At 46.0% G+C, this 17,221-nt stretch overlaps 1 protein-coding gene across 1 annotated transcript; it reads right to left on the reverse strand.

The window, feature by feature from the left end:
- Positions 1 to 36: 36 nt before the first annotated feature.
- ACTR1A (actin related protein 1A) lies at positions 37 to 17,221 on the reverse strand. Its single transcript, XM_063101472.1, has 11 exons — positions 17,095 to 17,221; positions 9,771 to 9,835; positions 8,807 to 8,882; positions 7,459 to 7,584; positions 6,517 to 6,641; positions 4,453 to 4,669; positions 3,663 to 3,755; positions 2,876 to 3,050; positions 2,712 to 2,773; positions 1,973 to 2,013; positions 37 to 1,804 (listed from the first exon to the last, which is right to left on the reverse strand). Exons 1-11 carry the CDS (start codon positions 17,209 to 17,211, stop codon positions 1,702 to 1,704), a joined length of 1,200 nt encoding a protein of 399 aa, XP_062957542.1. The 5' UTR covers positions 17,212 to 17,221; the 3' UTR covers positions 37 to 1,701.

Genomic DNA, 17,221 nt, shown 5'->3' on the forward strand with positions numbered 1-17,221 from the left:
GCGTTGGCTAGAGTATAGTATAGTCAGAGGCCCAGCTGACTATCGGAACGACTTTATTTAAGTATACTGGGCCCCAGCAGGCAACTTGGTTTGTGCGAGGCTGTGCGAGGGACAGGCTTGGGCAAAGAGAAGGGAGGTGAGCTGGTTAAGCGCACTGCAGTCCATGGGTCGCCACACTGCTTTCATACACACCTGCTGCTGAGGCCCACATCTGGCAGGGGCCTTTGGTCATAGGACGGCATGGGGGACAATACTGCCTGGAATCTGGGACTGGGGTGGGTCTTGGTGTCAGGTGAGGGTGCCAGTGAAGACAAGCTACCCCAGCTTTGCACCATCTGGGCTGAAGGGCCTTTGGACCACTGCTAGGTGTAAGGCCTGAGCCCATCAGCTCCTGGCACTCTGGTCTGGCCCCTTCTCTCCCTAACCAAACAGGTCCAAAATAAAGAATGGCACCAGCTCAGCCCTATGGGAGCCTTCCCACCTCTACAACCTAGTCTCCCTGAACAGCTAGAGTGGCAAAAGGCAACTTGGTTCATTGCAGCTTCCTCCAGTCCTAAGGGGACTGGATCTCCAATACCCCTCCTTTGCTAGTGGCCTCTGCCAAAGAGAGATTCTGTTTCCTGTTTCAGAAAATCCAACCAGCAACCAGCCTGTTGATTCCAGGGCCATGAGCAACTGGAAGAGGAAGAAAGAAAGAGGCTGGTGGGAATGGCTTTGAGTGTGGCCTCCAATCCCGAAGGTCCTGAGGCTTATGGATACTGTCAGTTGACCATCAGCAGGGAGTGGTGGGGGCCCTGGATGCTATGCTAAGCTTAGGTGCTGTAAACATTAGTGTGAGCAGGGTGACTGGTGGGCAGGAAGTGTGGAGCTCCCTCTCGCCAGTCCCCTTACTGAACAAATACTTCAATAAATAAAACCGAGGATGGCGTTGAAGCAAGGATGGATGTAAAGCAAGTAACAGGACCTGAGGCCAACAGGCTCCTCAAACTTTCCCAAGACCCCCTGGATGGGGGCTGGCTTGGAGCATTAACCCTGCAACCAATCAGAAGTAGTGCTACTCTCGCCCTCCTCAAATGCCCGGTGTGATCCTACTCCTGGTCCCCAGGTGAATGTGAGGGAATCCTTCTCTCTCCTGACCCCAGAGTCTCTGTAACAACTTCTGAAGTGCTTTCCCAGCCTCCCAAAACAAAACTGCAACAAAACCAGACAGAACTCAATCCCTGCCCCAATCCTCAGTCCATGGTCAAGAGGCATTGATAGCTGAATGACGAGCAAGGGGAGACAGCAGCTGCCCTGGGCCACAGGGCACCCTGGGTTGAGAGTAGGGGTGGGGTGGGGTGGGGGTGGAGCTGGGCCAGCCCAGGATGGACAGCAGCAAGGTCTCCCTATGGTAGTACACACAGTCCCACCCAGCCAGACAAAGGCCAGCTGAGGAAGCAGTGGGGCCTCGGCCGGTGCTCTTCCCTGTCACGGGCTACTTAGTGGTCAACCCCAAGCCTCAGGCCATCGCCATCGTGGGTAGTTCATTGTCCTTTCTCGGCCCAGGGATCCCTGGGCCATGCAGCACTCACATATGCACACACACTCTCACCCGCGCACACATTCACACACACAGGCAGTTCCTCGCAAATACTCCGACTTAAGAAAGCGAGTTTTAAAGTGGAGTTAACTTCAGAGAGAGGTGAAGATGATGTCCCAACATTAGAAGGTTTTCCTGTGGATGGATCGGGCACCGTCTTCCTCATATTCCTTCTTGGAGACCCACATCTTCTTAAAGGTGTCCAGGGAGGCAAGGATGGAGCCCCTGGAGTGGAGGGAATCCAAGGAACATTGTGAGAGAGGGAGGTGTTCCTGGAGCCAGCCAGTCCCCCTGGGGCCAAACCAGATGAGGCTTGTCTTTCCAGGGATGGGATGGTGAGGGGTAATTAACGCATTCGCTTCCTGTTCTCCCATTCCCAAAATAGCTACTCACCCAATCCATGTGGAATATAGTCTCTCCTGAGGTGCAGATATCTGCAAAAGTGGGTGGAAAGAGGCACCTGAGTCTTCTGTCTCTCCCTCTCCCTTTCCCTTCTAGCTTTGTTGTCACCCAAGGCAGTGGATGCAGTTCACACAACAGGTTTAAACTCTGTCCCTACTGGACCCTGGACCCTCTCTGGAGGGCATTGTTACCAGCCTGACACTCATCTGGAGAAGCACGTTTCCAGCAGTCCTAAGTATCTACAGCTCGCAGGGAAGTTGGGGCTATCTGGGGGCCAAATTCTGCCCTGCTGGTAGCAAGGGGGCAGCAGGCTCCATGGCAGGAACCGCACGCCTTCATTTAGGATCCCTTCTCTCTTCAGGCAGCCAACTCCCTTCAGCAGTCACTAAGACGTCAGACTGTGTTACTGGGGAGCCCCCTGGATGGGGGCACAGCAGCAGTAAACGTCAATTTCCCGTCAATTTTAGTTTCCCTGAAAGATCACATGAGGGGCCCTCAGCCTAGTACCCTGCCACATCTGGGTATTGGAACTGCCCTCCTTTTCAGTGAAGAGAAAGAATGAGAATGGGTCCTCACTCTGGCAGACCCAGACCTCAGGGTCAATATGTAATCTGGGAGCCACCCGATGCTGGCTGTAGTGCCCTGGCTGCCAGAGGGAGGCCACACCATGTGGCACTCCAAGTCCTTGGAGGCCCAATTCCACCTAGGCTAGCCCCTACCATGCTCCTACCCTGATCTTCACGTCTTTTGGAGCGAGTTTCTTCACTTCACTCAGTAGCCTGTCACCAAAACCTGAATGGGCAGAGAAGGAGAATCCCAAGTCAATTCTCTGGGTGTCTAAGCCCATAGGATCTGGAAGCTTCCAGGGGAAGGGTCCCAACAGCAAAGACCAACCTTTGAACAGGGTGGAGCCTCCTGAGAGGACAATGTTGGAGAACAGTGTGCGCCGCAGGTCCATGTCAGACTTTTGGATGGCAAACACTAGGACCTCGTGGATGCCCTCGCTCTCCTCACCAATCAAGTCTGGCCTGAAGAGCAGCTCAGGGGCCCGGAATCGGGAAGGACCAATCTGCAAAGTGGAGGGTCAGCTTAAGAGGTTGGGGCTGGGACTGAGATCCCTTTGGGAGTGGGAATGGAGGAGGACCCTCTGTCCATCTCTTAGTAATGAGGTGGCTATGAAAGCCAGGCTCAAGACAGACTCTAAACATCAAGGGCCTCAAGGAACAAAGATAGGGCTCCTGGGAACAAATAGAGAATGCCAAAGATCAAATAGTCCTGGGAAACTAGCTCTGGCATTTTCCAGCTAAGTGATCTTTTGGCATTAATACATGGATTCATTCATGCACGGAAATTTCTTCCTATCAATGAGAGTTCCAGGGAGCAGCAACTCACACTATACTGTGCCCAGGAGTGGTAAAGGGACAGCACTAACCATCCCACTTTCTAATCCCATCCTGACCTAGGAGAATCCCTCTGGAGACTCCTCCCCTCCATGAGGGAGGAAGCAAATTCTTTGCTGCTTCCTCTGCAGGAGACTGGGCCACTCATGCTGCTCAGGAGCTCCACCTGCTCTAGGCAGAGGGTGTAAAGGGACTGGCCTACCGGACTCTAGTCCTTCATGGGGAGTTCTGTTTGGGCCCAGAGCTTTTGTGGGCCTGAGGGGAGAGGTCGAGCCACCTACCTCAATGGTGCTTCCATCAGGCAGGTAGTACTGAGCCTTTTCTGTCTCTAGTGTCTCATCCTTCTGGGGGTTTATGGATAGGTAGCAGGCTCTCTGAGAACCAAGCATGACAGTCAGACTAGCAGGAAACCTGGTGACACCCAAAGTCCCAGGGGAGGGATGTGCTGCTGCAGAAATCTGCCCATCCATAGTTATTGCCCTAAAGGTTGTAAAAACCAACATCCAGAAGCAGGAGCAGGGAGATCTCTGTCAGTCTTCATTGTGTGGCATTTAGGATTTGAGTTCTTACCTGCTCCACCTTCCTTGTGGGCAAGCTTGGGAACTTGGCTCTCTGGATCCTGGGTCTGAGACCACAACCTAATCTTAGCCCAGGCGCAGGCATCTTTCTCCTACCACTCATGTGGTTTTGGGTCCCTCATATCCAGCTCAGAGGTTTCCCTAGAGCCACAGGTGGCAGGAGGGTTCAGTTTACTTAGAAAGAAAACTGTACTATTACTTCCTCGAGGATGAAAAAGTACCCATGTAATTTGTACATAAGGTATAAAAAGTGTAATGAGCACCTGTGTATCCATTACCCAACTCAAGAAATGGGAGCAGCTCCCTTTCTGCCCACAAGATGGCAGCACTTCAGCAAGATGAATCTGTCCCAGTTAAAGATCACACAGCTGCCATGAGGCCTGGCTGGGGAGAACAGAGCCCGACCTGGGACCCCCAGGCAGGAGCTTCACCCCTCTTCATTGGCAGGTCATTATTCCCCATCCCATCCCTAGGCCCACTGGGCAGCACTCACTTCTTTTATGGCCTTGACGATCTCAAACTCGGAGGATGAGTGGAAATCATAGCCCTCCTTACGCAGGTAGAGGCGAAGAAAGCGAGAGACATCTCGGCCAGCGATGTCAATGCGCATGATGGAGTGGGGCATGGCAAAGCCCTCGTAAATGGGCACGGCATGGGTGACGCCATCCCCAGAATCCAGCACCACACCTGTGGTTCTGCCTGTGGCATAACTGGAGCAAAGGGGCAAAACATCACTGAGCCCTGCCGCCTCACTCTGGGAAGAAACACTTCTTTTTAAAGTTCAATGTCAGCTAAACTAAAGGGCCTGCCATTCTCCAGGGGCCTCAGAATGGTCTGAGTACTAAGGAAGACTGAGTGTGGAAGGAAGCCTTGAAATACCTGCAGGAGAAGAGCTGAGCTCCTCCAAGCTCCCTCCCTGACTCCCAGAAGAGTAGGCCTTCCAGTCTGAGGAGGTGGCCAGGCCTTCAACTGTTTCCATACCCAGCCTAAGGGGACCTTCTAACTCTCTAAACAATAGGGAAAAGCTCAAATGCCTACAGGGGCTAGGAAGGAAAAGTAAAATAAGAAACTAATTTTTTTCCCCACATGGCCTTTAGTTTTCCCTCTTTTGGTAGACATACAGATATATATTTCTGTGATGTAATGGGGAAAACCCCCAATGTCTGATAAATAGCAACTGACAGTCTGCCTCGGTGTTGGGAGGACAACAGAGAATGGGGTGGACTGTGGTGACATCAAGCTTGCAAACCCTATCTAAAATGGCAGCTGTTGGGGGAACAGGGTTTAGCTAGAAATTGGTAAAAGGGGGGCCGGCCCGTGGCTCACTCGGGAGAGTGCGGTGCTAGTAACACCAAGGCCCCGGGTTCGGATCCCATATACGGTGGCCGGTTCGCTCACTGGGTGAGCGTGGTGCTGACCACACCAAGTCAAGGGTTAAGATCCCCTTACCGGTCATCTTTTAAAAAAAAAAAAAAAAAAAAAAGAAATTGGTAAAAGGGAAACAAAAAAATTGTGTAATAATAAATACAGGATTTTTTTTTAAAAAAGGTTGTTGCTATTCAGCTCCAGCTGATTTTTGACCTGTAGGAATGCAGGACCTGCATTACCAGATCTTCCCATTTTTTTGGAAAAGCCAGAAATTTGGATTTTGATATGACATCTCCCAATTTTATTTTTTTTTTGAAAGTTGACTGGTAAGGGGATCTTAACCCTTGACTTGGTGTTGTCAGCACCATGCTCTCCCAAGTGACCTAACCTGCCATCCCTATATAGGGATCTAAACCCAAGGCCTTGGTGTTATCAGCACCACACTCTCCCAAGTGAGCCATGAGCCAGCCCTCAATTTTTTTTTTTGGCAGCTTGCCAGTGTGTAATCTCCCAATTTTGAAATGCTGGCTCACAATTTTTTAATGGGGTCAAACAAATTCCATCTGCAGGTTGCCAGTGTACATATTTGCAGTAGACCTAACCCTGGTGTGAGGCAGGGTGGGGAACGAGCCTGACGGGGTGTGAGAACAGGGACCATGGTGGTGTTTAGATCAGGACCGTATCATCAGCCTAGCAGAGCATCTGGAACACAATAGGCATTGAATAAAAATTTGAACACATTACAGGGGCCTTCAGGAACAGCTGAAGCAGCATGTGACCTTCTCAACTGGCAGCAGAGCCTTGGGCACCAAACCCACCGAGGGTGCTGAGACTGGGATACAGTCTCAATACCAGCCACATCTCCTCTTTTGGATTCAACTAAGAAGCCTAAGTGCTCAGTTTCAGTAAAAGTCTCTCGCCCTTTTGTACCACCTTTAACCCTTCCCTAGAAGTGGGGTCTCAAGTTGCTCTGAACCAACCCAAGGAGAGGCCAAAGGACTGCTTTCCCCACAAGGACCCAGACCCTTGACCTTGGTGTTATAACACTGTGCTCTAACCAACTGAGCTAACTGGCCAGTTCCCCTCCTACACAACCAGCTTTTTTTTTTTTTTGGCGACTGGCTGGTATGGGTATCCAAACCTGCTTTCCCCGAAAGGGGCCAGGCTAGCCAGCCAGGCTGCTACTTACAGGCTAAGCACAGCTTGCATGGAGATGAAAAGAGCTGGCACATTGAAGGTCTCAAAGAAAACTTCGGCAGCTCGTTCCCGGTTTTTCCGTGGGTTTAAAGGTGCCTCAGTCAGGAGCACAGGATGCTGTGAAAGAAGCCCAGGGGGCAATGAGGGCAAGGCCAGATTTCCACCCTCATTAGTACTGCGGAGGAAGCCCCTGCCTTGCTGGTTTGAGCACCTAGAGACCTTTGTCAGCCTCACTCCAAGAAAAGGCAAGTTAGGCCTATCATCTAGCCCTGCCCAAGTTGGTTTCTCAACTTTCCATATTCATACCTCCTTTTAAAGTCTCATTCTGTCCTTGCCTCCACCCCCTCACTCCCCTCCTTGTCCTCCAAGATTCTTGTATAGGCCCCTGTATCTACTGTATATCTCCAACTGTCAAGAAGATTTTGTTAAACTCTAAATTCTGAATTATTCTGATAAATATATGATTAAAAGCTTAAAAAAATTTTTTAATAGAAAATTAAATTTCGATATTGAATATACTGTTAAAAAACTGAATATATCCCCTCCCCTGGAAATTGATAAACTAGTATGCACTGTCCTTTGCACTTCTGAATTGTGAGTTACTTCCTTAGAAGTTAATGAGCATAAACTCTGGATTCTGAAAGACATGGGTTTGAATTCCAGCTCTACCATTTTATTCACTGGGTGATCTTGGAAATACTACTTGGCTTTTCTGAACTTCTGTTCCCTTCTTTGTAAAATGGAGATAGAATTACCTATGTCTCATAGGAATGTTGCGAAGATTATATTCAAATATGTCTGAAAAGCACATGGTCTGGCACACAGTGAGACCCCAATACCCTTGGCAGTTATCATCATCATCATCCTCATCATCTCTGGGGTAGGGAATCTGCCCAGCTTTGCATACCCTATGGGGGTGCCATAGGACCCTCACCTCCTCTGAGAAAGTCTGCAGCTGGTCCTTAGAATAGACATATTGCCATATGCGCTCCATATCGTTCCAGTCCTTGACAATGCCATGCTCCATGGGGTAGCGGATGGACAGCAGCCCTCGATGCTCCTGGGGGCAGAGAGCAGTACTTGAAGCAGCAGCAGGTTAGGCTCTCCCAGGACCCTGCTCTCCCAGGACCAAGCTGTGCAAGCAGAATCACTTACAAAGGAGCCTCAGTTTCCTGAGCTCCCAACCCACAGTCCTCCCCCCGGGCTGTGGGTGGGCATCCATTCTTCAAATCTCTAGACTGTATGCTGCAAACTGCCCTTGCTGCCCAAGCAGCTGGCAAGGCAGAGGGTTTCTGCATTTCCATGGGCCCTCAGGTGCCCCTAGGGCAAGTGATGGAGTTTGGATGTGTTGTCCCCTCCAAAACTCATGTGGAAATTTGATCCCCAATGTGGCAGTGCTGGAAACTGATTGAGTCATGGGGGTGGATCCCTCATGAATGGATTAATGCTCTCCCTGGGGGTGGAGGGGTAGTGAGTGAGTTCCCGCTCTATTAGTTCCTGCGAGAGCTGATAGTTTAAAGGACCCTGGCACCTCTTCTCTCTCTCTCTCTGGCTTTCTCTCTCTTGCTTCCTCTCACCATGTGATCTCCTAGTACCTGCTGGCTGCCTGCCACTTTTCCACCATGAGTAGAAGCAGCCTGAGGCCTGTGCCAGATGCAACTGTCCCAGAATTGTAAGCCAAATAAACCTCTCTTCTTTATAAATCACCCAGTCTCAGGTATTTCTGTTACAGCAACACAAAACAAACTAAAACAGCAAGTGACAGGAGGCACCTTTCTTACTGCCTGGTTTTAGGATACAGTCTCTTGGCTGCCACCTCTGGGCCTCAGCACTTGAAGATAAAGTTAGCAACAATGATTCTGTTGTTCTGCTTACTAGTGGCTGCCTGAGGACTTGGCCAAAACTGTGCTAATTAACTCATCCCTACTGTGTGTCAGCCAGGATCTCCTCCCTGAATCCCTTTAATAAAAAAATAAAATAAAATAACCCAAGCCAGACAGTTTAATCACTGGCAAGGCAGTGACACAATATAGAAGAAAGGCAAAACCCCATTTTTGAGAGTGGTCTCAGTGTTTCCCAAAGTGGGGTTTCAGATATTTCTTCTCCAAGACCAGAGGCTGCTTCTAGGAGAATTAAACTGCTTAGGGAGATCCAAAATGGAAGATTTTAAGAGAAAATTGCTCCTTTTACTCATGGCTGTGTCCAACTGCTGGGACACTTCCCATGTGGTGAATGAAGGTTCTCTGCTGGCTTGAGGCTTCTTCTATAAGACTGGGAATTACCTCAGCTTTGGGGCCAATGAAGATGTCGCCTTCGAGGGCTCCTGCCATAACACGAACGTGCTTGGGCCTGCCCACACTAGAAAAGAGAGCGGGGAAGATCATCATTTTTCGTTTCACAACAGATCACAGGAAGGATGTATAGATGCACACACATACTCAAATTCTACTGTGATTATCTTTAAGGAGTAGGGTTACAGTTGATTTTGATTTTCTTCTTTATACTTTTCTATATTTTCCACAATTTCTACAATGAACATATATTCAGTTATTTGTATATTATTTTATATTTTTATTTATCTAATTTTCTAAGTTATTAAAATAAATTTTAGAGGATTCAATACCTCTAGTTCTTCTCTCTCCCCAATGCATGTGCAGACTAAGAGAGATAAGGAAATAAGAGTTTCTAAATGAATGGTTAACTCATTTTAGTCTCCTTAGCCCCCTTTCTCAGGACCTCTAGTAACTAAAACTGTGATGTTATAACTTAGACAGACAGCCATCTTCCTTTTCCTCCCCCTTTAAGCCCCTTCCTAAGCCCCTGTGCCCTTTTCTTACCTATAGTCTCTTTGCTTTAGGAAGAAAGCTCTGAGAAATTCATTCTCACTAAGATGGTAGGTATGGTTTAATGTTAAATCCCATTTTGGGTGACAGGAGAATTTTAAAAAGAGGGCTCCATGAAGGGACAATCATCTAAAGCAATGAGTCATCAATGGTACAATTTTTTGGCATCATATAAAATCATACTTAAAAAAAGAGGCCTCTTGCCTGTGCCTCTCAAATTGTACCATGTAGAAAAATGTTTCCTTTTCTAACTCCAAAGACAGCTCCTGCCCCTTGCTTCCTATTGTTTTGAGTACCAAGGCTGACCTGAATGAGAATCCTCTTCCTAAAAGAGGGAGAGCTAGCCCCATTTACAAAGCTGACAAACCTCTCAAACTTCTGACTAAGCTACAGAATAACTTACTAGTTTGGAAAGCAGTATTTGGGGATCTGATCACCAGCAAAACCAGCTTTAATCACACCGGATCCCTGAGGATAGAGAGGAGAGAGGTCAGAACTACCACAAAAACAAGGTGATATGTATTATATGGTTCCATTTTTTTTTTTTTTTTTGTCTTTCTCATGACAGGGACTCAGCCAGTGAAGTGAGTGCACTGGCCCTTCCTATATGGGATCCGAACCCGCGGCGGGAGTGTCGTGGCGCTCCCAGCGCCGCACTCTCCCGAGTGCGCCACGGGCTCGGCCCATACGGTTCCATTTTTACTTAATAAGAGAGAGAGAGACCTTCTATTTGTATATGATACATACATTTGTATGAGTCTAGGAAAAGGTAACTACAAACCAAAGGGAGGGAAGTGGGACAGGGGATGGTGAGGAGGAGGAGAACTTTCACTGGGTACTCAACATATTGTTTGATTTTTCTATATTCTTTGACTTTTCTACATTAAACATGCTTTACTTTGGGAATTAAAAATAATTAAGGGAAGAAAAAGAGAGGAAACCTGGGGAGAGAAGAAGAAAAAACCTACAAGCATCAAAGCAGCCAAGTTCAGGAATGTAATCAAGGTGGGAGAAGCATGCGATTCTTTCTGTTATACCACCATGGGATGCTTTTAACTTACTTTCCCAGCTCAGGCCTGAACCCTACCAGCCTCCAGGGCCTCCAATGACAGACACCACCACGAGCACTGTCATGCTTGAAGCTGACTCTGTGAAACACAGGCTGTCTGATTCTTATTGCAGGGGCAGAGCACTACACTTTGTTGAGTTTTTGTTGTTGTTTTGTTTTTTACTATGCTTTGTTTAACTCCTTGGTCTCCTGATAGTAAAGAGCAGGGAAGGCCGAAAGCCTTGTCTGAGAATGGGAAAAGAGACCCACAATCCAATACTTGATATGCTGGGTGGGGTGTCCAGAAAAGAACCTGACTTATGCTACCAGCATCTCTGGTACCACCCAGAGCCTAACCAATGTAAACATTGATTCTAGACACAGATACCAACCCTGTGCAGAACAGATGTCAAAGCTTGACACTGCTTGCAGATGATACCCTGTTCTATTCCCTCCTAACTCTTCTAATCACCATTCCTGATACCCCTGCCCATCCACCCTAACAAGTTGTGGCTGCACATGTCATGGGTCAAGTCCTTTCCTGTTGCCTGTTGGCTACTTCTCCTGGGGTGGCATATGACATTTCCAGAACACACACAGCAAACAGTAAGTAAGTAGCTAAGGTTATCTTTGGACCAAAGGCTTCCCAGAAATACCCCTAGTTCCCTTCCTGTCTCTCTGATTCCTGCTCTTCTACAGGAAAAGGGGGAGTGAGATTGGCCATCTTGGTGCCTGCCCCTGGCAAACAGACATTGCGGGGAGGAAGTGAGAAGTGGCTGAAGGACAGGGAAAGCAGTATGGGGGGAGAGTAGGGCAAGCCAGTTCAATAAGGCAGCAGAAACTTCTGCCAACAGAAGAGAAAGAAAACAGGAGACAATGTGCAAACTCATGGGCCTGGACAATACAGCAGAGAGCAAAAAAGGTGCAGCTGTCAACTGAGCTGAAAGACTAGGAGGGAGAGGAACTATCCTACTTCAAACCCAAGGGCTTTGAGACTGCAGTATGGACAGGCAAGAATGGCACTTTCCAAGAGAACTCTGGAAACTTGTTAGCTCAAGCTTCCAATGATTGCTCACTGCCTTCAATGGGTGTGGTGATGCCAGCAGACTAATTGAATCTCCTGGCAGAGGTTGAAAACAGAGAAGTAAAGAGGAGACCTGTGTATCTGACCCTGGATATTTTTAAGAGATGATTTTCCTGGATATTTGATTTTTAGTTTACTAGCAAAAGGACTAGAGTCTGGGTAACAAGGCAGATTAGGATATCAGATTCATTTTTTCCTCTCTGTCCTTCCCAGTAAGAGTACAACAGGCTCGGTTTGTATAAATCTGCCTTCCTCCTAAAGAATAATCTCTATTTGGAATTAATTATTGCCTTCCTATTACCTCACAACAAATCACTATTACCTGTACCACGAGGTAGCATGCATTTCATTGTGCTTTCTATTAGAATTTACAGTTTCCATTTTTGTTTCTTTTCAGTCCAAGTTCCTTGAGGTCAGAGACTTTATATACGAGCAGTATCTGGCCTTTGCTTGGTACTCAATAGATGCTGGCTGAGTAGAATGAAAATCAAGGGCAAATGCTTGGCAGATGTAACCTAAAGTATGGAACCTGAATGAGCAGCTGGAATACCAGAAGCCCCAGGCAGAGGCGGTACGAGAAAGGCAAAGGCAGTGTTGGGAATGATGCATATGGTAGAACTAGACCCAGCTTGTCCCTGTAGCCCCTGAGCTGACCTGCCAGGCCAGTAGGTGGGTAAAGAATCAATGTGGGGAGGGAGGCAGCTGAGCTGCCTCTATTCTGTGCAAGCCATACCAAGACAGCATACAAAAGGGTCATGTCCATTTCTTTAAAGCAATCACAACTAGCAACTGTGTACCTGGCAAATGAGTGACCACTGTTTTTTTTGTTTGTTTGTTTTTGTTTTTTAAAGATGACTGGTAAGGGGATCTTAACCCTTGATTTGGTGTTGTCAGCACCACACTCTCCCAAGTGAGCTGACTGGCCATCCCTATATAGGGATCCGAACCTGTGGCCTTGGTGTTATCTGCACCACACTCTCCCAAGTGAGCCACGGGCCGGCCCTCATAAAGTACTTTTTAAGAAACAACTTTATCGAGATAATATTCACATACCATAAATTTACCCACTTAAGGTGTATAATTCAATGGTTTTGCACACAGAGGTGTGCAACCATTGTTACAATCTAATTTTAGAACTTTTTCATCATCCCAAAAAGAAACCTTGTACCCATTAGCAGTCATTCCTCACTACCACCCCTCCCCAACACTCCCAGCCTTAGGCAACCACTGATCTATTTTCTGTCTTTGTAGACCAAAAAGTATTTTTACATTAATTCCAACAGTCAATAATTGGAGATTGCATGTGAAATTAATATTTCTGATTTCTCTTGAAAAATCAGAAGATCTGGCAACACTGGGTCCATATTCCTACATGGGGACAGCAGGATGGAAATGAGAAGCAGCTGGCCCTTTGACCAGGCATGTTGAATTCAATGCAACTTTCAGATTTCCAACTCTGAAAGGGGTGTCTCTCAGGCTACTGTCTTCCTCCTCTTTTTAATGTATTTCTGTTCCTACTTGGCTATTACAGGCATTGAGTTTGAGATCCCTATTCTAGGCATTCCCAGCAACTAATTAATGATGTTTCTTCTTCCACATGGTACCTGGTTTCTTTCTTACCCTCAGAGCACTTAGTTCACTGTGAAGCACATCCTTGGCTTGCAAAATATACATAATTGAACAGTGAAAATATCTTTATAAAAGTCACCTTGTCTTCACCCTTTCTGTCATCTAGGGATAAATTCTTGCTGAAATACAACCAACAGCCTGAATGTCACATTACAAGTCACAGTGTTAAATAAATACATTGACTTCATTTCCTTAGATAATTCTAGTGTCCCCAAAACTTAAGTAAATCAGCATTAGCAGATCTTAAGAGCTGATGACAAATTGTTAAAAAAAAATTGAGACAATTAATGAAATTTGAACACTGACTGGATATTTGATAATCTTAAGGGATTACTGTTAATTTTATTAGGTACAATAATAGCATATTGATTATTATTATTTTTAATTTATTATTATTTTTTTGTAGCTGGCCAGTACAGGGATCCGAATCCTTGACCTTAGTGTTACAACACTGTGCTCTAACCAACTGAACCAAGTGGTTAGCCCCCTGATTATGTTTTTAAAAGAGTGTGGGAGAGGGAAGTGGGCGAGAATGTAGTTGAAAAGATTTGCCAAGAGTTGATAACTGAAACAGCTAAGGTGATGGATATGTGGATGTTTGTATTCTTTCCCTCTCCTTTTGAATATATTTTAAACTTGCTATAATAAAAAGACAAAGAGCTGGCAAATAAGATGATAGATGTTAAGTAAAATTTCAAAACACATATACTATATACATACGCACAATGTCCATAAAATTATGGATGGAAAGGGGCATATCAATTTTATGATGAGGGTTACTTCTGGAACAGAAAGAAAGGATAGGATTGTGAAGGGGTACAAAGATACTTCAATTATATCTATAATGTTTTATTTCTCAAAAACAACTGAAGCAAGTATGGTAAAATGTCAACATTTATTAAACATGGGTGATAGACACATGGTACACGGTACATTGTTACATACTTATCTGAACTTTTCTGTATGTTTAAAGTATCTTTTTTTTTTTAAGAGGGCTGAAACAGTAAAACATCTAAAGAAAACCAAAACAATGAAACTTATAGCTTAATGATGAACTTCTGAAGACCTGAGACTGTTCCTGTGTTTAGGCCCACATAGTCACTAACACACTTCTTAAAAGTGTTTTAAATTGACAAGAATGTTGATCTATTTCAGGACAGAACTGTAACCTTTGAGATCTTAGTAAACATTAGAACTTCAGAATAAACATAGTATTCTGATCAAAGCATTGTATGTGGCCTGGGAGCTGCTCTACTCTTGTATTGCTATCTATGATAATGCCTTGGGAAGAAATTACTTACATTTAGTTTTTATAAATTCCTATTACTTTATTGTTGTCATTAAAGCATGCACACACACCCTTCCCCCTCGATTTTCCTCATTAAATTCTGATGAACTGATTTGGTGCCAGAGTAGGATGAAAGGAGTGGTCATAATTGTATTAAAACTGGGAAAGGTTTTAAAGCCCCATAAATGAGGCTCTTCCTCTTTTCCCTGCTTTCTCTGTCCTCCTTTCTTTTAATTATACTCTCCTTAGCCCAGAAATAAAACTGTAGCAACATGTTAAGCTATGGAGTTGTTAAATCTGCTAGTAACACATGATTCTTATTACATATAGTTGGCTCAAATATTTCAAATAATTTTTCCTATCCATCTTTCTCCCTGAAAAAAAAAATCCTCTAAATGTCAAACAGCAAGAACTACCCCAAATCTAAAAATATGGCAGATATTCAGCAAATCATAATGGTAAAATGATTTAAGTTTCTCCTACTTCACCTTTTGGCAGAATAATCGGTATAATAAAGGAAATGTTTTCACAGAGAAAAGACAAGTCAATTCTTTAAATCTTAAAACTGAAAATTCATCATTGCTTTGATGCATTGCAAATACACTGTCAGAAAAGAGAAAGGAGAAACTAAGAAGCATTAGCTTAAGTGACATTAAAGAAAATGGCTGGAGGTGGAATTTCTGCCCAACAATTCAAGGAGCAAAGGAACACATAGTAAACATTACTGAAATATCACATTGTACCCCATAAATATGTACAACATTATATGTCAATTAAAAAGAATGATTTAAAAAAAGAAGCAAAGGAGCCAGAGGGATAGACTGCTCCTTCTGCATTGCTGATGAAAACAGGAAATTGATAATTTTTAGATGTTTTCTTTTTACAACTAAGAAAAAGGCAGATGAAGCACACAGAGACTGGCTAAAGATAGAAATAGTAGTGTTACCTGAAAATCAAAATCAAGAACAAGGAGTCCTACTCAACCCTCTGTAGTAACTAACTAGGGCCTCATCCTTTCTTTGCTTAGGGACATCTTTGTTACTGAGATAGAGATAGTCAGTCATTCACTCACTCACCCATCAATCCAATGAAAAAACATTGAGCACATAGTGGTGCCAGGTCCTAGGTACTATGCGTGGAGGGAGGTGGGTAAAGGGAGGCTAATAAAAAGTAAAGAAATACCATCTCTTCCCATAAGGATTTAATAGTCTAGTGAGGGAGACAAATGAGGTGTCTCATTGAGCACAACTTCGCCCTTTTCAAGGCAGAAGCCACACTCCTGGAGAGAAGGAAAGCTAACAACAAAAAAGCATCCTTCCTTGAAAAAGTGAGGAATCTGGAACTGTATCTCAGTCTAATTCTTGGTTCCTCCATTTCTAAGCCTGTGGTTTGAATACTGTTATTTAACCTTTCCAAGCCTCACTTTCCTGCATAAACTGGAAATAGTAATTCCTATCTACCCGCCAGAACTGAAGATGAAACGAGATGATACAAATGAAAGGAAAGAGGGAAATGGTAGTTTTGCCTCAATGGAGGGACCTAGAAGGGGCACAGAAAGGTATCAACCAAACGTGGTGGCACCAAACCTTTGAACGGAAGACAGAAATGCAGTTGTTTTACAGTTGTCCCCTTTCTCCCAAAATAAAGCAGTATTTAGATTCTTTCTATTTGTCACTAGTGATGTATGTGTGCAAGGGTGCCAGCAAAAGGAATGAGGGATAAAGCAATGGATTTAGGGCACCTGTACTGTGTGACCTTGGGCTCACATTACCTCTTCGAGCTTCAGTTTTCTCATATATAAAATGAGGATTAAACTTCCTTCTTAATTATCCACCCAGCTTTTGTGAGGATCCAACCCGAATATATGGGAAAGCGCCCTGGAAGCGCTACAGACCCTGGCAAATGTTATGTTCAGCAATTTTTTCCCCCTAACAAGTAGGCGTTCCGAAGAAAATGGCACCTCCCTGCTTGCATTGTCATTCTCCTTTCTTCTAGGCCTTTGTTAACTTCATAATTTATAATTACAGAAATAAGAGAAATCCTATGGCCGTTTCTGGCACCAGGTTCTCGGGCCCCACCCAGATACACAGCACCAAGCAGCCCCGCCGGCTGGGACCGAAGGAAACTTAGCTCTTCTCCACCCGCGGGCGGGCCCTTGCCGTCAGGCCCCACCATTGGGAGTCCCCGAAGCCAATCCCCACAGCCCTCGTGCGCCAACCCGCCCCTTAGCGAGGGGAAACACTTCGGCGGTCAGGAAGAACGGCAGGGGCGCGAGCCAATCACTGCAGAGGGCTGCCTTCATCCGGCAGAGCCTAGAGGCGGGGTCATCGGCCAGGATGGACAGCCAGAGTAGCCAATAGGGTAATTGGAAACTGGGGAAAGGGCGGGCGCCAGGCTTCCATAGAGCGGTTACGGCCCTTCGAGCAAGGGGCCCAAGGACCCTGCTCGGAATATAGCTCTTCCCTTTATCTAGCCCAAAGTCCTCCATCCCATGGTTGCTGGCCAGCCGCCCTGCCTGCGGACTGTAGGTGGGGGAAAGACCGAGGCGGCGGTGGCTGAACCCGCCTGACAGGCCTGGCCAGTGACAAAGAGACGCCAGCCCAGGCTGTAACCCGGGAAGCGATCCTTTCGGGGAGGAGAACACAAGTCCTTTCAGAGATAGGAAGGACGCAACTCACATTGTCGATCACGACAGGCTGGTTGGCGATCACATCGTAGGACTCCATGGCAGAGGAATCTCTCCTTCCAAGGAAGGAACTGCCAGCCGGTCCGCTGCTAACGCCACTGGCACGCATGCGCAGTCTA

Source organism: Cynocephalus volans, chromosome 7 (assembly GCF_027409185.1).
Source record: "Cynocephalus volans isolate mCynVol1 chromosome 7, mCynVol1.pri, whole genome shotgun sequence".
Classification (NCBI taxonomy): Eukaryota; Metazoa; Chordata; class Mammalia; order Dermoptera; family Cynocephalidae; genus Cynocephalus; species Cynocephalus volans.